This window comes from Tetrao urogallus, assembly GCF_951394365.1.
Source record: "Tetrao urogallus genome assembly, chromosome: 1".
Lineage (NCBI taxonomy): Eukaryota > Metazoa > Chordata > Aves > Galliformes > Phasianidae > Tetrao > Tetrao urogallus.
Window position 1 is genome coordinate 158,622,447 of NC_136813.1, and position 25,037 is coordinate 158,647,483.

A 25,037-nucleotide genomic window follows, 5' to 3' on the forward strand; every position below is an offset into this window, starting at 1 on the left:
CCACATAATAAACGTTAGATACCTTTTGTCTAGGCACTATTATGTAGAAAAAAAAATCTCTTTGCTTTAATGGGCAACACCTGTAAAGGACTACTAAGTCAGAATAGCAGCAGCTACGGGCTATAATTTAACTACTGTTAGCTAATCCCGGAAACAGTTTGATTTCATTATGTAAACCAAAGATTAACAATCTTTAGGAAGCATTTATGAGCCTAACATAACAGCAATAAATAGAATTTGTTTTCTTAGACAGAGAAACTAGACTTCCTTAGCTCAACTGAAATAAGAAATAACCTTCCTTTAGCAGCTGCAGTAAGAACTCTTCCAGGTTTCTGCAGCAGAAATCTGCCACTGCTTTATGAGTACCTGTGATTGACAAATGGCTGTCATAATCAAGACTCCAGTGTTTTTCCAGAAGGTCTCTTACATGCAAATCTCCTTGTATAGGGCTCATGTGGGAAGGTTTTGGTAGCTGGGGTCTGCAGGGATGCACTCTGTGAGCAGAGCTCTGGCTGCAGCAGGGCCGTGTTGGAGCAGCCAGAGCTGCTCTGATCAGATCACAGCCCCCATTCTGCTCTGCTCAGGGAGAGGGAGAAGGCAGAAGAGGTGGATGGGAGGAAGGTGGTTTTAGTTTGCTTTTAGTTCTCTTCTATTTCAGTATGCAGAAAATCACATTTAACTCCCTTATGTTAAATCTGTTTTGCCCACTTGGGTAATTAACTGGTGAGCTATGCCCCTGCCCACATCTCAACTCACAAGCTTTTCTCCATCCCTTTTTCTCTCCCCACCCTTCTGAGAAAGGGGAACAACAGCAACACAGTACTGCTCAGGCAGTGTGAAACCACCACAATACCACACCTGCACAACTATGTTCCACATTTCCTAATGAATTTTCTGCTTCAGCTTACACTACACCTTGGGAGAAAGGACTAGCAAAAGTAGCAGCTGAACAAAAAATGGATCTTCCTTAAAAAAGCCATGATCCCTTTTCAGGTTGTCTTCGGAGCAAGCTGTGTATGTGAAAAAGCCACTAACATTACATGCAAGTTACAATCAACATGTTAAAAAAAATCATGTAATGGATATTTTGCAGATGTAAGGACAGCTGTGGGAAATGGATGTCTAAAACAATGGAAACAAAATTGAAAAAAAAAAAAAACAAAAAAACAAAAAAAAAAAAAAAACCCACAAAGATTAATCTAAAGGCAATAAGGCCAAAAAGAAAAAAGCAAAAGAATAAAGTTTTTAGTAGTCACACAGATAGATTTCTAATCAAAGAAAGACCCAAAGAGTGTTCAAGGCTATCTTACGATGTCTGAAAAGCACTCCTGTTTAAGGAGAAAGCCAGATTTATTATGCTGTTAACAGCATGAATGTTTGCAGTATACAGTTCTCTTATGTTACTTGGAAATGAAGAATATAGGAATGCAGCATTTAAAAGAATATCACGACCTTCTAATTGTTAACTGGATTGACATACACGCACAGAAAGGATGCATGCATACGTCTTCACACTGCACCATGTCAGGCATTTGTTCTCTCAAAACCATCAATAACCATCTTGGTTTCAGTTTGAAACTGCTTATCTTCTCAGGCAGGTTCACGTCACACTGCTTCACAAAGAACAGACAACAGATGCTGCAGATGCTGCTTCAGACCAACGTTTATTTAATCAGAAGTCTTGTTTTTAAATGTAAATTACGATCACTAAGACACCTGCAAGTGCTTACCACATTTGTTCAACTAGGTATTATATGGACACATATACAGCATAGGTCAGTTTAAAACAATCACAGTACTTCTTAGTGCAATCTGCCAAAGGAGAAAGATCTTGGACCCACTTTGTGGAAATAAATATCAAGTGACAAAAAAGATTCATCAATTTTAGAGTTATGTATCTTACATGAAGTTCATGCATGCTCAAGAGTAAAAAGATTTAGAGTTCTTCCTTGTAATAGCCAAGCTTCGCTAGTGACATCTCTCTTCTCAGCTGCATAACTTCCCAGAACATCTGATCCACTGAAAAAGACGGAAATATCACTAGATGCAATGAATTGGGTTTTTATTTTAACTGAAATAGGCACTCTGCCTCCCTGTACATTAGTTTAAGGAAACTTCAGAAGCAACAAACTCCCTAGTTTGTTACTTCCCAGTGAAATCAGAATTTAGCTGTGTGAGCTCTCTGTGCTTGGTTTTGAAAAAAAAATAAATGAAAGTTTGAACATTCTAGGAGATAGTCATAGTAAAAGACACCAAATTTTACTTTGTTTTTTAAACGTTGTTGCTTTTATTTAACTTGGGAAAAGAAATGCATAAGTGCTCTTCAGCTTCAATTAATTAGTTTCTTAATTTAATTGTTCTGCTCATTGACTCATTTTCTGTATAAAAGACTGCGAAGAGGAAGTAGAATTTGTTGGATAAGTAAAAATTGAAGGCCACTTAGTTTTATCCTTTTACCTAGACAGGAAATTTTAGCTAAATTGTTTAAATACAATCATGACTTTTTTCTTTTAGAGTGATAATAGTAAATGAAGAACAACCACAACTCTTACATGCAGTCTACTTTTCAAATTCAGAGGTGCACAGTGTTTACACAGCCATCTTTTATATAGACTTACTGAAACCAAATAGCACACACACTTAAGCACATTTCTGATTTACTGCAGAGATAAGAGTTTAAGTGGGCTGTTGGATATATACTGCTATCCTGACAGTAAAAAAGCAACCAGGTAACTCTGGGGAGGAAAAATAGCAACAGAAGTAAAATTACCTTTCTCTTTTGCTGAGAGGGGAGGCAGAGCACAATGAAAAAAATCATGCTTCACACTAGCTAATACATTTATACAGAGAGCCCTCATCGAGAAATCTTGCGATGTCACATTTGAAGATTAATTGCTTTTTTTCCAGCTGCATTCAAATAAAATTACAGTCTGGTTTAACGTTCGGGGGTTTTGTTTGTTTGTTTTAATTAATCAGCTCTCCCTGCACAACAATCTGACAAAGAAGGGTTGACTGAATTTTCAGTGCATGAAGTGAGAGAAGATGTGTCTGTGCATTAAGGGAGGGAAGAATGTACCAGGTCAAACCAACTTAAGATTCTTTGGGGTCTCTTACCAATGCAGAATTTTTCTTTTTTTAAAATGATATTGCTGGTTATTCCATGCATTAGATTAAAAAATAATAATAAAATAGAACTTGTTTTCAGTCTTTAACAACAAAACAATGGAAGTGAAAGGCAAAAATGATGTGGAAAGATCATAAATATTTCCATACTTTGCCACTCTTTTTGCCAGTCTCTATTTTTTTAAATACTGTGTAGAAAATTATCATAGATCCACTCATTGTGGAATTTGTCTTCAATTTTCATGTGAAGGTTTTTTAAAATAGACTGAAAAGCACCATTTCTTTCTTTATTATTTTACTGAAAATTCACCAAAGTCTCACAATCACAATGACTATCATCTGCAAGTTTTAGGCACATTCACTGTACGCATTTTTTCTTCACCTTCCCCACAAAGACAGGCTGAGGGAGCTGGCCGGGAGAAGAGAAGGCTGTGGGGGTGACCTCACTACAGCCTTCCAGTACCTAAAGGGGGCCTACAAACAGGAGGGGAGTCAACCCTTTACAAGGGTAAATATTGGCAGGACAAAGGGAAATGGTTTTGAGTTGAGGAAGGGAAGATTTAGGTTGGATGTCAGGGGGAAGTTCTTCACAGAGAGAGTGGTGAGGTGCTGGAACAGGCTGCCCAGAGAGGTTGTGGATGCCCTGTCCCTGGAGGTGTTCAAGGCCAGGTTGGATGGGGCTCTGGGCAGCCTGGTCTAGTAGCAGATCTGGAGGTTGGTGGCTGTGCGTGCGGCAGAGCAGTTGAAGCTTGATGATCGTTGAGATCCCTTCAACCCAAGCATTCTATGATTCATTCTATGATTCTCTGATTCATATGACCAAAATGCAATTTGTCACTCACCATCTTGCTGCTTCAGCAGTCCTTGCTGGATGTATCGAATATACGTAAAGAAGTTGCACACAGAAGTTATCTAAACCCATATAAAAGAATGGTGGTTAACATCATTTTGTATGACGGTAGAAAAAAATACTACTTAAAATGAAATTGCGGTAAATCTGCTTACCCTGTAACGACAAAAAGGAGAAATATAGTAGTAACTGCTTGAATCTCCTAATTTGATTCTATGCTTGCACGACTTGCTTTGTCCACTTAAAGCACATTTCCTACAAAACATGAAGTTTACATAAGTTAATAAACAAATCTGACATTAATGTCTAACACCTGTGTGTGTTTAGAGTGTTAATGTAATTACTTCCTATTTGCATAGGTACTCAAATCTCTGCATTAATGTAGTAATTGCAGCTTACAAAATGGTATCAACTACTCTAGCTTGATAAGGACAAATTTCGTTCCAACACCAGCACATCATGATATATTCCTAATTTTACATCTTTTATCAGCATTGGTCTGTTACTTTCACATTCACAGCTTCAAGTCTGACAGTCTGGAACAGCAGGAAATCTTTAATTCTTTATATATGGAATAAGCTTTGTTTAAATAATCACCTGACCCCAACATTTAAAATGTTTTGTTTTTTTAAATTTCCTCTTGATGTTGCATACCAAGAAAAAAAACAAGCCCCATAGGATAACAGTCAATTCACAAAGTCTCTGTCAGACACATTCTAAGAACAGCTTTGTATTTATGCCCAAACTGAAATAACATTTTTACATTCAGAGTATAAAAGAACTTGAGGTGAAGGAAAACAGGTTGACTGTAATAATTCTTTCCATTATCATTACAGGAAGTGATGGCAAAATAATTACATTTACTTTTTCTAGTGTATATGCAAATATTTCATACACGAACAAAGAGAGGTCATTAGTCAGAAATTCTTCAATTCCAAATAACTCTTCCAGGATTCTTCAGAAAAAAAATTTTTACATCTCTCCTGAAGAGGAAGCTGCTATTAATACTATCTTAATAAATGTAAACACAGCAGGAATTTGATTTGGAATTTTTATATTGCAGCATCCCAGATGAACTGGCTTGTCAGGTATCCACTGTTCCACTGACTTGAAAAGCTTCTGGATCTCCTTCCTTTCATCTCTATCTCAGAAAATGAGGGAGTCTTAAGAAGCAGCCACCTTTCTAAGCTCACACAGTCTCAACAGCAGCCTACAAGCCCCTTTAATAGTCTGCAGCTGTCCATAGAACCATGCAACGCAGGAGAAAACTGTAGTGTATATGATTTTCCAGTAATTTATGAGGTCTGACATTGATCCAAGAAATTGTATAGTTGCTGAAGCAAGCTGATCACAAATGCAGTCAAGCCTTTGTGAGAAGACAGACAGATTTTTAATGCCAAGAAGAGGAAAAAAAACCCTTTTCTCTTTCCAGCAATGTATTTACCTTCTATACAGTGTGTTGCATCACACCAGGTTAAATGCTGGAATGACAGCTATTACTAATGACTCAGTTCTGCACTGTACAGCACACATGCAGCTTAGTGCTTTGTTCCCCATGGGGACAATTACTTGAATCCTGTGGGGAAACCCAGCTGTATTTCATTACTACACAACACCACTGGCACCATTCAGTAACTTCTGTATGCCAAAACCTTTCTTTACTACATCACAGCTCCCTGACCTCCACTCAATGTTTTGTTGTTGGTTTATTACCCATCCCACTAGTTTATGCATCCGTTCTTCCTGTCCTCCAGGCAATTGGACAATGAAATCATTCCTTCAGGAGCATTATTCCAGTTACTGTTATTATTTATTTATGCTGCTTGTATGTATTACGTTACCTATGAAACCATGCCCTTTAAATAAAAAGTGATTTTCACCACATAAAAACAGAAAATGCAAAGCTGCTACTCTGATTAAGTGAAAGGTGAAACAGCTGTTTCCCACCCAGTGCCAGTAATATTTAAGGCAATGCACATTTGCTGTCAAATTAAGCTTACGTACCGCCTATCCCTTACCTATTACTTAACCACAAACAAGCATACAGAAGTTTTTGTCACCTCATGACAATTGCAAAAGAGAGGAAAAAGAGAGGAAAATCTTGACTATCAATGTAACTAATGTAACTAAAGTACAATTTCTGCACAGGCATCTCGAAACATTAATTTTTACCCAGCCAACTACTTATGGATTACATTGGAGAATACAATACAGCTTCTTTAGAGAGAAAGCAAGAATTTCCTTTGGCATGTTAAATGTTCTATGACACTCAAAACCCATGAAGAAAAATGAGAATTGAAAAACAGCAGCAATGAGAAAAAAAAAATTAAGTTGATCCTGATAAGCACATTCTGGTTTAAGTTTTCTATCAGAAAACTGAGCTCTAACAAAAAAATATTACAGAGAAATATTATTTCTGCTGGACATCTTTTACACAAGTAGTCAAGACTTCCAATACGCTTGGAAAGCTCAGGATTGTGATACTGGCCTTTCTTGCTTAACCATGACACGCACTAAAGCTAAAGCACTAAAATCCTTTCACATTCAGAGCCCCAGTGCCTCAGGCAGGTCCCTCTCACTCATTTTAACATCTACATCAGCACCTGACACACAAGCCTTGTCCTAGAGGAATCTGAAGCCGTTCCAAACTTTCTAAAGCAATCATTTTGCCATTCAACCATATTTCCTTCTTTACCTTCAAATTCACCCTCACCTTTACTCCCTGATTACATTCCTTCTTTCACATTCAGAGGGTTTACTTTCCATATCTCCTCTCAAATACTTCAGCTGCCTTTGTCAATATGCTCTGTACGTATTAGATTTCTTATGCCACAAATAAATCTAGCTGTCTGACATTGATCCCCCACTACTTCTATACCTTTTTCATGATGCTTTCCAAGTGACAGCCCCTACTTCAGAAATCTCTGCTTTAAGAATCAGATTGATCTTCTCCAAGGAAGAGAATGCTACTCTTACAGTCAATGCATCATAAGCAGCTCTCTCAAGAAGGGAATTATCTTAAAAAAGGTTAATATAAAACAAACCTTTAACATTTGCATTGTTAGTTGCTTACTTCCCCCATAAAATTTTGCAAGAGCAATTCTGAAGTCTGATATTTTAATAAATATTTACAAGATTAACATATACAAATTTCAATGAGGCAATCAGTTGATAACTCTTGGATTGAGAATACAGTTCTCTCAAATGAGTCCAGATTTCCCCTCTGTCTGTTAGCTTAACATACTTTGGTCCCCCACATTCAACTGCAGAAGCTTTCACAAATCGAACAGGTTGCAAGCCAACAGGTTCAATGCTCAGAGTGTTGTTTTCAACAGCTTCCAGAACAGCTGAGGCCAACTGCAAGAGAAATGTAGAAAGCAGTTAGAAACAGCTCCATGTGATCCACTGCCTCAAAGCAGTGACACGTTTCTGTCTCTGTTAAGTTGGGAACACTGAAAAAGCCAACAAACCAAACAAATTCAATTACAAATAAGCTTTTGCTTGCTTCCTACACAAGAGGCCCAATTCTTAGGCTTCAGTTGAAATTTTGCCCTCCAAGTAACCCTATCCTCCCTCAGGCAAGACAACTGCCTTTACAGCAGGGAATGTACGGTTAGCATGCTAACCATATATTCAGTTATTCCTCATGCACCCAAGCAGCACATACATTTGCACACTGTTTTTGCCACATACTGGACACGGCACAAACCTTGTGTATTTAAAAAATTGCTCTAATTTTATTGTGTTCTACAGGGAAAAAAAAACAAACAGCACGCAACCTCTGTAACTTGTAAAACAAAGTGAATTAGCCCATTTTTCAGCCAAAGATTACTTCAGAAAGACATTCAAAGATTTAAAATTGAACAATATATAAAACAGACAACAGGTTTTGTGCCTTCAGAACACTGGTATTGTTAAAATATCACTTTCATAAAGGAAGTGCAACTTCCCTCAGGCTTTTTTACGTTAATTCTTTACAAAAGCACACTAGAAATATGCTCATTTTGCTTGACTGAACTCAATAGTTGCCCAAGATTAGTGTTTAAGTATGGACAAGAAATAGTCATTACTTGATTTAAAATAAGGTGCTATTTATTTTATTCGTTTAATAATTCTTTGTCCACGTTCTTTTGCTGCTGAGTAATATAAATATTTTTCTATTGTACTTTGAGCATTTCAAAATTAGAATGTTACTACAAAAGCACTTCATACAAAATATTCTTTCCCAATACTATTTGCTAAATGCAAAACAGGAGACTACACACACAGACAACAGGCTCCAAAGAGCTGAAGTATTACTTCAACCATTTAGATAACTGCATTTTCAATTATTCAAAAACCATAATGTGTCACTTATTAGCTACACAGCACTTTATTGATACTCAAAGGAAAGTATGTCACTGTGCACAGCATTTGCAAGCATTAACTACACAGCTGACCTGTGCTAGAAGCCGTATTCTCTTCTTAAAGAGGAAATACAAATACAGTAGCCATATTGCCACTGAAGTAGAAGAAAACAAAATGAAATTGCTGGGACAACAGGATGACCTACTTACACACAGTGCAGAAGTAATTTAAGTTTAATAGTAAGTGAGCAAACATCTTAGTGGGAGAGTTTCATACAAGTGAAGAATACGGGAGAAGTGCACACACCGTAAGAGACAAATTTGAGGAAAATATACCACCTTTTTAATGTGATTTACTTAATTTTATTGGGAAAAAAAAAATCAAGTCTGAGAGCATTAAAATTTGTTACTCTTAATAAAGGTATGCAATACTGCCTCCCCTTCCCCTGAAGACATACTGCAACTATAGCCTACAAATGCTACTTAAGAACAAAGACTAGGTACTGAAGCTGCAGCTGGAACCAGTTCCATCATGTTCCCAGCATGAGTAAAACACCATTACCTCCTCTGTACTAGGAAAGGAAGAGGAAATGGAAAAATCACACAAAGAAAAAAGCCACATTGTTTCTTTCATCTGAAACCATATTTCTAAACTGTCCATGATAAAGCACTTCAAATCCCAAAGTCTGATTCATGCAACACAAACCTCTTTTCTAGAAGACACCCAGATTGTGCCTTCCACCTGCTCTGCTTAATGAGAGAAAAACAGGTCCACAGAATTAGCTATGTTGGTCCATACTGTTCATACTGTATGAACAACGGACAGTGACCGGACACCATTTCTACTAAATGGGACCTGTGACTTATGGGGAAACCCAGCACTCCTTCCTACAGACTTATTCTGATAGGTAGTATTAACACGGAAAGGTGTAGACAGCTTCCACCTAAGAGAGTCACATCTAGAATAGCAAATGGAGAAGAAAAACTGCTTCAATGCTCCACACTAAACTTGGGTATTTCACTGTAAACTCTCATACCTGAGTCAAACAAAATGGTAGAACTTCATACGTCAATTAAGATAGTCTACTTTTCCCATGTAACACATTTAAATAAAAAGCATCAGTGACAACACTTAGAGTACATACCTCGCTTTTTGAGAAGGTTAAACATGGAAAAATATCTTCCCGATAGATTTTGTCCAAGAATGGGCATGTTCTGTCCATAGTAGGTTCATCTTTCCATGATCTGAATTCGTTGTACAAAGATAGGTCAGCCTAAAACACACAAACATTCACAAGTTTTAAATACTGTAATTATCACACTAGTGTTGGTCACCTACAGGTACCCACAGGTAAACAGTGATCATTAGAACTGTGTTCTCTTCCACACTGTGAAAGAATACAATTATGTCCTAGCTACAAACATCTTCTCCAGTTCACTTTCCCAAGACTGTAGTACCACCTTGATTTACCCAAACTGGCTTTGAGACTGCTGACACAGACTTCAGCACCTTTTCCTTCCAACTGGCTGTTAAATCCCATTCCTGTATTGTAACAGGCTTGTACTCCCAAAACCAAAACCTAAAAGCTATATGAAGGGAAAGACACTGCAGGCCAAACACAGGCCAGGAAGGTTAGGGGCATCAAAAATACCATGCAACAAAAGAAAGAAAATGTCATGTAGAAGAAATGCCCCCAGAAATGGCAGGCAGTCATGGAGAACAAAGGAAAAAAAACACTAAATGTACAGTCAAAGCACAGAAGACAAACAAAAAGGTTACTAAAGTGGAAAAATGAGAAGCAGATCCTAATGCTGCTCCCTCTGTGGGCTTCTTAGGTTGCTGCTCCGCTCCAGAGTACAAAGAGAATCAAAAAGAGAGAACAAGAATGAAAAGCAGTATTTTGGAAGAAAACATTTTCAGGAAAACACTAGATACCACCAACAAATAGTAATACTGCTTTCATAATATGCACCTCTATAAAGGAAATGTGACTTGAAAGTCTTGAAATATCAAAAGCAAATAATATAGATGAGAGTGTGGAAAGTGAAAACATATGCTAAGAGCTGAAATTGTTTTTTAATCCATTTTAAAAGAGCATCACTGCTTTGAACCAGCCTCTTTCAGTCTTTTATTCCTTACCACAGCTCCCCACACTTAACCATTCTTTCACATGGAGGTTTTTTTTTTTTTTTTTTTTTCCCCCCCCTCCCTCCATGAGAAAGAACCTACAAAAATTAGACCGGCAAATTTGTTTTCCATTAGAGCTACTTGTCTTGCACTCAGGTACAATCAGGAAGAACCATCTTAATTAAACTAGTCCATAACTGTTCTGGTTGCTAAGCCACCAACCTCACTGCACAAATGAAACTCAATAGGTGTAACTTGCTCCCTGAATGAGCAAGGTACTTCTCATACCTTAAAACCCACATCAATTTGGCTTTAAAATAAATACAACCAGGGGACATCAGCAGAAAAAAAAAATGCTATTTTAGAACCATACAGCACAAATCAAGAAATTGCTACGCATTTCTTAGGAACTACTGATTGTTTTCCACATCTAACAAAACTTCACCCAAAGCTATAATTTACAAAGAAGCTGCCTTGAAAAAATTACTCAGTGAATATAGCTTGATGCTCCTTCTTTCCAGCCTACAGTTTGCTATGCGTGTATCTGCTCTCTGTCTTTACTTGCACTTTTACTAGATCCAAGTTATGATTACCTGCAAAAGAGAAACACTTCAGCTCTTGGGAAAATAAAATAAATCCACTGATGCATTTAGCATTTACACTGGGTATAGATGTTCAGCTTATCTAAATCCTGCTCATAAATTCTAAATTAGTTAGATACGTCTATTTATCCTTGAGGTCACCCATGCATACTAGGAAGTAGCTGTCTGGAATGTTGGTATGTTGGGATGGATTTTCTGCAATATATCCATTACACTGACCACTTTCTCTCCATAGGAAATTGAAACAAAATCAGTTTTTCCCCTCTTCATGCTCTTGCCCAACATTTAACAAATTTATTTAGTCAAAACCTCAGTGTTATGCTTCCAAACTAGTTAGGTTTGGAACTGGTTTCCATACCAGTTCTCCCCCTTTTGTTTGTATCTTTCTGAAGAGCAACAAAATCGATTTTAGTAAGAAAAATATCCTGAATACCACTGAGAGTAAATTAACAGGACATTTGTCTTTTTTTGGAAACATAACTATACCTTCTCTAAATCGTTAATGAAAAGACAGATAGCATAAATGCATTCAATGATGACTGGCAAAAAGAAGTATAAAACTGACCACTGTGAATCATATTACAGATCCAGTTAGCTCATCCCTCTCTCTGCTAATGACCTGCAGTGACTGAGGGCCTGCAGAACAGCATGAGAAGAAATACAGCAACGTGCCTTCATTATGTACCCCCCAATTTCCTGCAATTTGTAATTAAATAAGCTTCCTGATATACAAATCATGTATTTGTATGTACCTCAACGGGTTTTTCCACGGCAACTTTGCATCATTTTGAACACTGTTTTTTGTCCTGTTGTCACTTTGTGACAATTAGTTATTAAATTTAGTTATATATTGACCAAAATGATTTTCCTTCTAGTTTCCAGAGCCTTCTCATTACAGGAAATAATTACTACTTGTTCACCATTCATCTTCCCCATGTCACTTGTGATTATATACATTTTTGTCCTGCTTTTAGAAAGTCTCAACATAAAGAGCCCTAGTCTCCCTACACAGAAAGACTCATATAGCTTTGATCATCCATCACGTTTTCACTATTTCATTTCAGACATGAAGGTATCATAGCTGTGTGCAGAACCTCAGCACCCTCAATTCCACTACTCATTCACCACCAGCAGGTCCAACCTTCTCACAACTCTCAGATTGCTTTCACCAAGCTGTTGCCTCAGTATTTCCCCATTCTCAATGGCAGGAGGAGATAAACCCAAGGCCTTCCAAGGACTCCAGTGGTAACTCCCTCCTATTCTCTAATACTTTATGATTGATAAGGTTTTCCTCCACTCTTTCATCCACTATTGGTTTATAAAATGACTCTTCCTGGTGGCAGCTGGTGATGAATTTGGTTTTAAAAAAAAAAAAAAAAAAAAAAAAAAAAAAAAAAAAAAGCCACTAGGACTTGCCATTCAGTTACACTGTTGAATTTTGTTATTACTTTTCCCTCCTTTGTTTTTAATTCCTACCTTTACATTAGTGATTCCAATATTTCAATTTTTATTGCATCCTTCCTTAAAGATTCAATGCTAAATACAAGTGAAAAATCAACACTTATTGGTACATTAAAAAAAATTCTTTCATTAATGAAAAATCTCTCTACAATTGCTATTATAAGATCTAGTACATACCAAATTTACTGTGAGGAAAAACAAAGCAATTAAACTGGCTTATCAGCAAAAGAAGACAATCCTCATACTTTTACCTCTTTGCAGTCTTTTACAATTGGCTGCATCATAGTAAGGTCCTGATGACTTCCACCCATAGCACTACTTGTACTCTTGTTTCTTGCGTGCCCTTTCTTAAAAGGAGTTTTTCCACCAGACTGAAACTCCTTAGTTGGAGATGTAGGTGAAGTAGACAGTACTAGTGTTTTCAGTGCCGCTACTTCAGCCTGAAGGACATCAATCTTGAAAACAAAAATACAAAGTCATTAACAAACATAAATATCGTACTTGTGGGCTGATGTTAAATCATTTCATGACATTTCCAGTAACTTCTGTTCAAATCAAGACTTCATTTTCCAACAGAGCTAACAAGAGATCTCTTTGTTACTGCAACAGTAACTGGTTTCTTGCACACCTTGCTAGTTACCTAATGTGATGCTGCATCCACTGGTGTTAGCTAAGAACACATGGCAACACAGAACAAGTCAATTTATATTTTAATAATCTTTCCATCATTCACATTTCAGCTGTAGGTTCATGTAAAAAGACAAAACAAGCAAGTTGGAAATAAACTCACCTTCCCCTGTGCTTCTTTTAACTGTTTTTCTGCTGCAGCTTGTTTGACATTAGCTTCTTTAACCATTTTGTGTGCTTCCTGTAAAAAATGTTTAGCTGGAATAAATGTTTCACACCAATTTACAAGTTTAAAGAAAAAAAAAAAAAAACCAACCTAAGAAGTTGCATCATACTTTTGCTTCACTGTGATTACTTGTAAATAAGTTGTGCAACAATCTGCTGAATCTAAATAGTTACAAACCAAAAAATAGCCGCAAATCTATAATCTGGATTCCTCCCTGCACCAGCAAGTCCTTTCTCCTTGGTCCAGAGCCGAGATACAGATATTCAACGACTCCCTCCGCTGTCAGCCAACCTCCTCCCTCCCCCCCAGCAAAAACAATACCTGTCATGAATGCCAGCCTCTGGACACACTTCAGCAGCTGACCATTGAAGTTCCTTGACCCCCAGGGGAAAGACTCAACCAGTAGCAACACAAGCAACAAGGGCACATTCAGAAGAATTTCTCTCTCCTAGCCAGAATAACCAGTTTTACTCAAATGCAGAAGGAACTGGTCAAACAACTCAAGCCTGAAGTTTCACCATTAATAAAAATGTAAAGTAAAGGATTAAAAATAATTTATGGATTAATAAACATTTCTTAAGTAGAACAGAAAATACACTAGAAACCACCCTGAGTAAACAAGCAGGATTAAGCTAATAACAAAGCATAAAAGGATTGGGATTTTTTCAATTTTTTTTGTTTTTCCCAAACATCATTTTACTTTTAAGCCTTTTGTCTGGGTAACTTGTTTTGGCTCTGATCCAGCAATTTGCACCCATGATCCAATTTTCTGTTCTTATTTGGTACATAACAAAGGCCAAAAAAAAAAAAAAAAAAAAAAAAAAAAGGAAAGGAAAGATCAGGGCCACCAACCAAATCACCTGAGGTAGGACCCTTCTCATATCTGTAAAGCGCCTAGCACGTGTCTGGACACTATATAAATAAAACAAAATGTTCATCCATAGTGATGTCAAAAGATCTGGCTGCCAGTGGCAAACGACACAGCTGTACAGTATGGGTCTCTAAAATTCTCTTAAGTAACATACACATGCAGGAATGAGAACATACACATTTATACAATGTGTACAAATACATTTAACATTGACCATGCAGTTTCTGTTTAGTGATGCATCTTGGAAAGCAAAGCATGTTATATGTGGAAAAACGTAACATATAGAACCAGCTGTGTAAAACAAGTCTTGATCCTCAACTGAGATGCATTAACATCAGCTCCACCATACCAACTTAGGCAGCATCTTACACAGTCACTGAAATTAGTGGGATTCAGTATAGAATGTGAGTCCTAGGACTACAGATTCCACTGTAAAAGTGAAGAAACCTCAGCACTGCGTTTTACTACAGACTCTTGGTGAAAACATACCACAAAAGAGAATTTAAATGACGTGCCCACAACAGCTGGGAGTTCTGAATAATTAAAACTCATTAAATAATCATTGCTAATGTGTTACATTTCACATGTAGCTTTCACAAATTGATTAACTGCTTTAAGTTAAATGGATAACATCAGTTTTATTCCTCTGCAGTTAAAATGCCTGCCCAGCACTTTCCTCCTCTCAGTACACACAAATATTTGTACTAAAAAAACCAGCCTTCCAGTGTTCCACTTACACTGGTTAATATTTATAACACTTAATATTTTTAGTAGCTTTGCACTACTGGGATGATGAAATAAATTGCTCTGCCAATCCACAGAGCAGTTTGCAATTCTATTTATGAATGCCAATACCTTCCAGGTTTTGACAGCACTTTTGTAGCATTACAACATCAACAATGTTGTTTCTAAATCATGTTTTCTCTTTATGCATATGCTGAAAACTAAGACCTTCAATTTGGTAAGCAAAAAGTATAACTGATTTATGAAGTTTATGCGAACAGGTATGCCTCCATTCAGTGAGAAAATGATAACTAATCTTGCTTCAAGTGGTGGATTTAAGATTTTTGTTTAGTTGGTTGATGCAAGCTCACAATCTTTGCTGGCATCACTGCCATTTTCTCAGAAAAAAAGATCCCACTTAAAGTTCAAGGCGTTTCAGATTGCAACCAGGCGCCACCCCGGTGCATTATTCAGTTTGTCTTCAAACTTGTGGGTGTAACATGCTGCCAGACCCAAAATTCAAAAGCTGAAAACATGGTTAAGTCCTATACTATGTTCCACCCTCTATTAATCGGGAACTATGCTATTTTGTATTTAATCACCATGACAACCCCAAATTTAGCTCTTATCTAAATAGCCTCGTTGTCAGACAGAAGCTGCATCAAAACAGTTATGCCAAAAAATAAGCCTAAATGCTTTCAAGCTTTCTGATACATTTTCCTTATTTTTTTTCATTTTGTGCCAAGGCAAACTGACAAGCTCAACAAAGTCTCTCATCTGACTGAAAAGCCTACTACTTGCTCTTAAGTTCTCTATCACCACACCCGGGACTTTAGAACAGAAATCCCTTTATAAGCTTATTGCAGAGAAATTGCATGAAAAACACTGATTCTATATAAAACATCTGGCTCAGCTTCCTTTAAGTATATCACATCGAAGACTCCAACAAACCTCAAACAGACTAGCTGTAAGTTCTTCCAATTCCTGTCCAAGTTGATCTCGCACTTTAGAAAGCCTTTCACATTCTTCATCTTTTAACTTCAGCTCCTATGGAAAATTAAAAGTTATTTATTCTGACTTAGAGAAGTAATTTGGCCTCTTAAAGCTAACACCACAGAGAAGGGGGGAAAAAAAAGGGAAAAAAAAGATCAGAGGGAAACAAAACCCTTTGCTAAACAAAGCCTTTCAACATATTCATCTTAAAACTAGAAGCAGTTAAATTAATGCTGTACATACATAGCTATTTCTTCCTCTATGCAGCAACATCTACAGTATCTCTAACCTGAACATCAGCATTTCCAAATTTCTAAGGAGAGAAAAAAAAAAAAAAAAAAAAAAAAAAAAAAAAGCAGCTTTTCTTTTCCCAAAAGTATAGAAGACTTAAACATAGGACAGAATATCAGTTCTATTTACCTATTCCTTAACAGATACTTAATGATACTTAATACACAAGTACTTGATTTTATTGGGTGTGGGAGTTGGCTGCTTTTATTTTTTTGTTGTTGTTGTTGTTTTTGAGTTTTTTGTTTGCTTTATTTTTCAAAACATCCTCATCTCAAGATGATTCCCAATTCCCTTACAATCTTAAAACATGGTGGAAATAGCAGCTCCCTTGTAGGTCTCCTTGTAACTAACACAATTACAAAGGCACACTGTAATTATATCCTTACTCTCATTAATGAAGATTCATAAATCAAATGAAAGTAGCTTATGAAATTCAAACTATGTTTTTTGTCCCTGACATCACTTGAATGAAAAGGGCCTGACCATGTATCAAAGTAAGATCTCAGCACAGATTTGGCCGCATAAGGGTTAAACATGCCCAATCTTGTCTGTATTTTCTTAAGTCTGAGGGAAAAGGGGGGGGTATTTTTTCAGGAATACAAAAAGTTTGACAAGTTTGGAAGAGTTCCCCTTTAAACACCCATTAAACACTGGAAGATGTAGCAGGAAAGAGAAGGACAGGGAAAAAAAAAAAAAAAAAAGCAAGGGTAAGAAATGCAGAAAGCAACCTATTCTGACCTTTCAAGCATTCCTTTTGCCTGCAACTCCTCTCCCACCCCCAGTCCCAATCTAGACCTTCTCCCCCTTCTTCTCCCCTGCCTATCTTGCTACTACACTCCCATCACTCCCAAGACTGATCCAAGCCTGTCATTGACACTTCAGAGATTCCAAATACAACCTAGCAATCGTTTGCTTCCAAAACTGTAGAAACAATTAAAGAATACACCTGCCTTCAGAAACCTCTGGCAGGCCAGTTTCTAGAGGCATAAAAAGGCCAAAACGTCAGCTTCTGTATTTTCCTGCAAGGCATTTCTCCCAAAGTTACTGTGACTGAGTAATGTGCACACAATAACGTAGCAAACCAAATCTTGCCTTACAGCAGGCTCTTTATTTCTGCAGCCAAACTGGCAGCAATTTTCCTCTGGGGTGAAGATCCTCCTGTCAAACTTCAGCTCCTAAATTTGACAAGCGTTTGGGGGCTGTTCAAGACCTATGTATTGTAAAATAAATTATTTATTCCTTTTATTTGTTTTCAACTATGGACACTTTGATCAAATTTTATTCCAGTTTGCTATTTTGATTTTTTGCTTTCCATATGTGGCCTTTTAGCTGTTATAAAAAAGTATCACTAAAACATTTTTTTGGGGGAGGTTCTAATTTCTCCAGTATTTCACACATAAGGTACATTTGCTAATAGAAACGAAAGATTCTGATACAAAATGCTTCAAGCTCAAGTTTCACATGTTCCTATAAACACAGCGAATCCATCTTTTTAGCTAAAAATACTTTTTAGCTCTTTGGTTTATTTCACTGATTTATTAGGAATATGCTACGTACATCTTAAAAACAGAAGTTCTACAAGACATTGTAGAAGGAGATTGGAATAAGATTCAGGTCAAAACTTGTCAAACTCATGTAGGCAGAACTACCCTTGTTCTATCTCTATCAGTACACTATTTTAGGTGAGACTGTTGCAGCCTTGCTTATAACTGGAAAGATCAGGGAGAAGCCTAGATTAAAATTTAGGCAGACAAGTAAAGCTACTTAATGAAAGCAAAAAGGAGACAACAGCATGCTGTCTATTGCACTTAGCAGCTTAGCTACATTTCTCAAATATGGGGCAAATTCCTGCAACATGATTTGGGAGGAATATAATATGTCACCTTATTTTGTCAAATAAGTTTAATAGCTGAGGCTGATGTGGTATTTTATGCAGGGAAAAAAATAAAGAGTGCTCAAATAATCAAAAGCTATTGGAGCCATTGCTACTGCTTGTGCCTTAAAGTCATCACTGAACACAGCCTTAGAGAACAAACAACTGTGTGCAATAAGTTTGCCACCATGCTGCAGTCCTTCCAACATTGCTGTTCTAAAAAAGTAACTACATGATGAAAAAAAAAAAAAGAGCTATTATAAAGCAAAATACACACAAATACAGAAGCAGGTGATAAAAATTTCTAACTTGCAGGGCAAAAAGCCCACTTATATATATATATATATATATATATATATATATATATATATATATATATACACACATATGTATACACACACATATACAATGTATATATATATACATATATATACATTCCTATTATCAAATAGTCATATTATTGCTTATTTCACTTTGATTTTCAAGATAAGAATGCAGGTTGGTTCTCTAGAAAGAAGCAATAAGAAACACAAATTGCTGCTTCAGAACAATTAACGCTTTGAATTCTAGAAAGAAAATCATCCTGGATCAAGTTCAACAATTTAAGCAAGTCACCACTAGATGCAGAAGATAAGAGAGCAAAAAAAAATTATATACATATCACCTAAAATGAGAGCTGTGGAATACTGCTGAAGCAGCCAAGAGGGTAAGCTGTACTCTGGGATGCATTAGCTGCAGCACAGTCAAAAGTGGTGATTCTCCCAGTGTATTTAGTGTTTGCATGGCTCCCTTGGAGTACTGTGCACAGTTTCTAGCTCCGTGTTTCAAAAAGAGGTGCAGATAGTTCAATGCATCCAGAGGAGGATGCAAAAAAGTTCATAGGTCAGAAGGCACGTCCCAAGAGGAACAGCTGAGGACAATAGGTTTGGTAAGCTCAGGAAAAAAGAGCCTAAGACATGGCCTCATTGCTCTCTGCAGCTTCCTAAGGAGGAGTGGAGAGAGGGAAGCACCCAGCTTCTCCCTGGTATCCAATGACAAGATATATGGCACTGGCTCAAGCTGCATCAAGGAGGTTCCTGCTAGACATGAGGAAAAGCATTTTAGCAAGAGGAGGATAGTCAGACACTGGAACAGACTTCCAGCAGTTGCTTCTTGCCTCAATACCTGTCTATGGCATTCAAATAACATTCTTAATTATACCTTTAACAGTGGGTCAGTTCAAAAGCAGTCTGACAGTCAGGCTCCACCTTCACAGGGACCCTTCTAACTGAAACTGTTATCTCTTCAGAGATGCAACGACTTAAGAGGCTCCTGAATCATTTGGTCCTACGCTGCCAGTGAAGACGTTTCTTTTGCTTGCATGTAAACTTCCACTAGCCAAAGAATAAATCTGTTATCTGCAGCATGATGCTATACCAGCTTAAGGCAGAGGTATGGAAACAAGCCTTTCAACACATAAAGACAGTGAAGAACAGCTACAACTCATCTTTAGCAGTCAAAAGCTAGCGGTCTTTTGCAATGTTTTCATAAAGCTTGAAAACACTCTTTGGTGGAGTTCTGGGATGTTATTTTATGCTAGAGCCCTTCTCATTTTTACTCGTTAGTTCACAAGCAAATGACTGCAGAAATTTAAGAATGCCAGATGTTCCCCTACAATGCTACCGGAATTCCTTAGTAGTTATTGTGAATATATTTATCCATTAACCCATACAGAGTTTGCAAAATAACATGTTTGTCTACAAAAAAAATAAAAGATTTAGCCACTAGTGTTAGTCTACTCAGAGACACTACAGCAAGAGCAATCAGCTCTGCACTCTACTTCAAACCCTGTGGTAATACATAAGATCTGAAGACAAACAATGCTGAGTACTCTACTTTGATCTTATGACAGGAAGAATGCATACTGAAACTGAAAGCTCTGGAACAAAATCCAGATCTGAGTACCATGGTCAAAAAAAGATACGTTGAAATTGACAGTGCCATGTTTTATACTGTTACTCTTTCATGAGAGTCACTTCATCAGTGCAAGAAAACCTCTCAGTTTGACTCTTCCTAGGGAAATAACAATAATGCATATTTCTGCTACAAAAATCATAAACAGCTTTGCTGCCAACAAGCCTACAGATCTCATTCTAAAGACAGTGGAAAGCATGGAATTCATCCTCAGGGTATGATATTTACAGTCATCTCTGGTAGATTGCTCTTCCATCCAACAAGGAGCAAACTAGTAGTAAGAGCTGGAGACTTCAACATTTCAAGAGAAAACATCAAACCTAAGTTTGTCTCTGCGGTTATGGATAGCATAATTACAATGATGGTCAGTGATGAATTTCATGGCCAAGTCGCACAAAAAAATTGAAGGAAGACACGACCACGAGCTGCCACAGCTGAAAAACTGTAAGTGAGCAATCTGAAGCACAGGTGATATGCTTGTTACTTCATCCGAAAGACAAACAGAAGGTGCCCTATTGCAAAGGCTCCACTAAACTTGCATGTCAAGAAATTCCATAATGCAAAATACCACCACTTCTCTCTCAATGTTACCTAGATGTGGTTTATTTACTTTCAATAACCATAGGGTTATGTCTCAATCATAGCTGAAGAAAAAGAATAAAGAAACATACAGAGACTTGAGGAGATGCACTCCCAGGCATTGAATCATTACATATTTTAACACCTCAATTTTCCTGATGCTGTTTAAAAAGAGTAACAAAACACACAAAAAGGTTCAGATCATTGGAATGGGCTCTTCAGCTCCATTTGACAGAGAGTGCAGCCAGAAGATAAGCCTACATTGGAAAAAGAAAAAAAAAGAAGGCCTGAATGGGCTCAGCAAAGGGTGAAAAATCTGCCAAGTTTTAATAACTAGAAACTACGCTCAGGCAAAAGTGCACCCAACCTTACACACTGTTACTGCAAAACGCTGTCCTGCTGTTACCCCAGGCTCAACCTTTCTCACAATTTTATGCTATGATTCAGTCTTGCAACTTACCTAGGTTGACACAGAAAAATGTTACGTGCATTTATCTCTTACATTAAAAAAAAAAAAAAAAAAAAAAAAAACAGGGATGAAGAAAAAAGTTGCATTCAAAGAAGCAGAGACATTAAAAAAGAATTCAGATAATGGATTCCTAAGCTTCAAAATTTCTATTTCCCTTCTGGTTCTCCTTCCAATCACAACTGCAACAAATTCAAATCCATCTGTCTTTAATACATGGTACAATTGCACACATGCTTTGGATAAAAAGAAGTTTGGAAGAAATGAAACAAGCAAGATAGCAAATTGGTGCTCACTTTATTCATTCCTGGAAAGTCTGTATTCTTTCTAGGATAAATGATCTCATAAAATTCAAGTGCAAATTGCCATTCTTACTTTTCTCACTGTTCCTGACAAAGCTCATAAACCCAAGGGAACCACAGAGTCTTAAAGAGAATTTAAAAGCACAATGTAAGGAAAAAAAAAAAAAACAAAAAAAAAACAAGATATAAGCACCACATATTAATTACTTCTCTGCAAATTTTTAAACTAAGTACTCTTTGACAAAGCTAAATGTAGCTGGATATACACTCAAAGATTGCACGACACTGAATAATGCAGGGGGACACAGCCCTGTATGAACAGCCATGTCTTACAAAAACTAGTTCCTATTACACAGTGGAAGAAAGCATACACTATAAAATGAATAGGGTTTGTTGTCATGTAGTCTGTAAAGCCTCCTGTGTTATTGAGCAATCCTGAACCAGTGGAAGTTCAGATGGATAACATTTGTTTGCTTGTCTTCCAAGACTAATACTGTAAGAATCAACCTAATATGCTGAGAATTAACAAGGATTTTGACATCATTCTCAAGTTTGAGATGAATCTTATTATTATTATTATTATTATTATTTTAATAACATCCAAACTGTTTGAAACTACTAAATTTTTTCTTTCTTTTTTTTTTTATGGTCTTAACAGCTTTAATGCTACTTTTGTGAATTAACATTTTCAGGTAATTCAAAGATAACAGTAACAGATCTGAGTTGCTGATTTTAACTACTTTAGTTACAATTTTGTATGCTGTCAGGAGCAGGAATGCCTTTTCTGAAGTTTAAATTTTAGTTTGATCTTACTTCCTAAGGTTCCAGGATTAACTGCTTGGTTTATATATTCACATGCAAGGTCCTCGAACTCAGCTCAGGTTAATGTTTCCTTTCTGTGGTCAGATACTAAACACACCTTAGCAAAGGAAGCAACTATTCAGTGACAAAACAACCAACAGAAGCAGTGATATCAGAATTCATATTTAAGATTCACACTGACAAGGGCAAATACAGCTACGACAGAAACGATGGCTACATTCAACAGAAAGAGGCAGCAAGCAGAGAGGAAAAGTTCAAACATGAGGAAAGATGAGCTTAAATCTCAACAAGAATGAAATCATGTAGAGGAGAGGGCACAAACAGCACAAAGTCTACTAGGAAGTTTAAACACAGAAGGATGTTAGAATGGTAAACAATGGCTTTGCATTTATATAGCTCCACCCATCCAAACAAGACAAAGCGCTTTACAAATATTAACAAATTGAGCCACAGTTCCCTCAGAGGTGTCCATATTCAGTCTGAAGTGTGGTGTCACAGTACTCTAAAGAGCTGCAGTGACATTTTTATTGCTTTTTTCCTATGCAAGCATTTCCCTCTGATGCCTCAGAAGTATTCACGTTCTAAAATACTTCTATAGTTCACAACACAAGCTCCATTTTTATTCCTAAGAGAAAGAAAATTTGAGGTATATCATCAACATTACAAATACTTAAAAACTAACAACGAGATGACAAAAGAATTACTCTTATTCTCAAATGTCAGAATGAAAGACTGGGCTAAATTCTAAGAAAAAATGTTCAACCAGAAATGAAGCAAAAGCTTTACATGTTATGTAGCAGCAGCACTAGGAAAAAAAAAAAAAAAAAAAAAAACACCACTGTCTGGGAATAAATCTAAGACATCAGCACTGCAGACATGCAGAAAAAATTCCAACAATTACACTGTAATAATTCTATTATAAATGAGTACTCAGACAGCACCTTCTGGCCCACCTATCATTCTGCCACACGAAAACCACGTTGAACAGAGAAAAAGGAGGAGGAGACAAGACAACAAGCCTTACCCTCTGAGCTTTTGCAAGTTCTTCTTTCAATCTTTCATAGCCCTTTTCTCTTACTTCCAGTACAGATGGGCTCCGTAAGTGAGATAAACTGTCTGTACTCAAACCAAAAATATCTTCATTTCCTTCAGCAACATCTGCTACTGTAGCACCCTGCAAACACTCTTTCTCTGCATTATTGCTCTCCTTTCTGGAATTATTGTGATTGAATGACCCACCCTGGGGTCCAGAGGTAGAACAAAGCACTGCGTCGGTAACATTGATGCTGCAAAGAAAGGGATAGGGTTTTCTTAATTTGTAATATAAATTAAAAGCATTTTAGAAATGGCAGTAGTAATGCTGAATGCACTGTTACAGATACAATTTAATATTATACACTATATTACAACTCTATGTTTAGTAAAGCAAGTAGTCCTACAAACAAAAAGCACCAGTAAAGAGATGCACAAAGCTTACCTGACACCTGATACTTCCCCACTATTCAGTTGTCTGGGAGATGAATAAACAGGTTGTGTGGGAAGGTCGGAAACATTCAGTGCATTGGGTTGGATTGGTGTGGAGGACACAACAGAAGGATGCGGTCGGTAAATAACACTGGGTGAGGTAGTTTGTTCCTGAGTTCCTGGCTCATTTACTCCAAGAAGATCCGGGGTGGTGGGCGAAGCGAGGTTCACTTCATGAAAGCCTTCCAAGGGATCACTGGCCATAATAAATGCCTCATCATATGAAGCCCTAAATGAAAAAGTCACATCGTCAGAATGCAAACAGGAAATAGTTACGTTTTCATAAACATCATTATATTATTTGTTACAGTCATTCGAATTTTTAAAAACTAGACAAATACGATCGAAATACTTCATGTTGGAATGGAAACAAGCATCAACTTCAACATCCACAAATCTATTCTTTATATTGGACTGTGAACTCAGAAGACCTAAGGACAAACTCCCAGTCTAAAAGTCAATACAGTTTAAGACTGTTTTGTATCAAAACACATTATATTCAAGAATGAGAACCGGAAGAAAAAAAACCCAAAGTTTCCACTTTTAATCTCAATGAAGCAAATATTCATAGAATCATAGAATGGCCTGGGTTGAAAAGGGCCACAATGATTATTTAGTTCCAACCCCCCTGCTGTGTGCAGGATCACCAACCACCAGACCAGGCTGCCCAGAGCCACATCCAGCCTGGCCCTGAATGCCTCCAGGGATGGGGCATCCACAACCTTTCTGGGGAACCTGTTCCAGTGTGTAATATTCTAGAGACAGAGATCAGTGTACCTTTAAATAAATTATAGTCCATAACAGTTTTGGTTAATTTATGTCTAACCTTGTAACGCTTCATTGGAGTGACAGAGCTAGTCAATAAAACTTCTCCTGAAGCATGATGTGCGCTTAATATCTAACATAATTAAGTGATGACTGTGCATTTAATAAGTATCACATAAAATATGAGTTCACTGCATATAATACACATAAAAGTGTGCAATTAATTGGTAATTTGAACAATCTAACACACATTATCTTTTATTTTTTTTTAATTTCATTCTTTTCATAACAATATGGTACAGCAAATTACACAAGCTCCAAAGAAGCTCCTATTTTCCTCATGGTTGATCAGACCTCATAAAATCTTTGACAATTCAAAACTATGAACTGGCACTTTATAAAGATAAAATTAAGACTTCACGAGGAAACCTAACATGGAAGAGAACCATAGCATCATCTAACTGACAATCCACTCTGTTTTAGAGAAAATCTGTTTTACTCTTCCAGTTGAA

General features: G+C 37.0%; 1 protein-coding gene across 1 annotated transcript; it reads right to left on the reverse strand.

Moving 5' to 3' along the window:
- Positions 1-1,936: 1,936 nt before the first annotated feature.
- On the reverse strand, positions 1,937-23,985 carry RAB3IP (RAB3A interacting protein; the record flags this gene model as incomplete). Its single annotated transcript, XM_079538506.1, has 10 exons — positions 23,714-23,985; positions 23,261-23,522; positions 15,909-16,004; positions 13,301-13,378; positions 12,762-12,965; positions 9,465-9,593; positions 7,218-7,330; positions 4,129-4,228; positions 3,966-4,035; positions 1,937-2,019 (listed from the first exon to the last, which is right to left on the reverse strand). The coding sequence occupies exons 1-10, from the start codon at positions 23,962-23,964 to the stop codon at positions 1,937-1,939; spliced, it is 1,386 nt and encodes a 461-aa protein (XP_079394632.1). The 5' UTR covers positions 23,965-23,985.
- Positions 23,986-25,037: the final 1,052 nt, after the last annotated feature.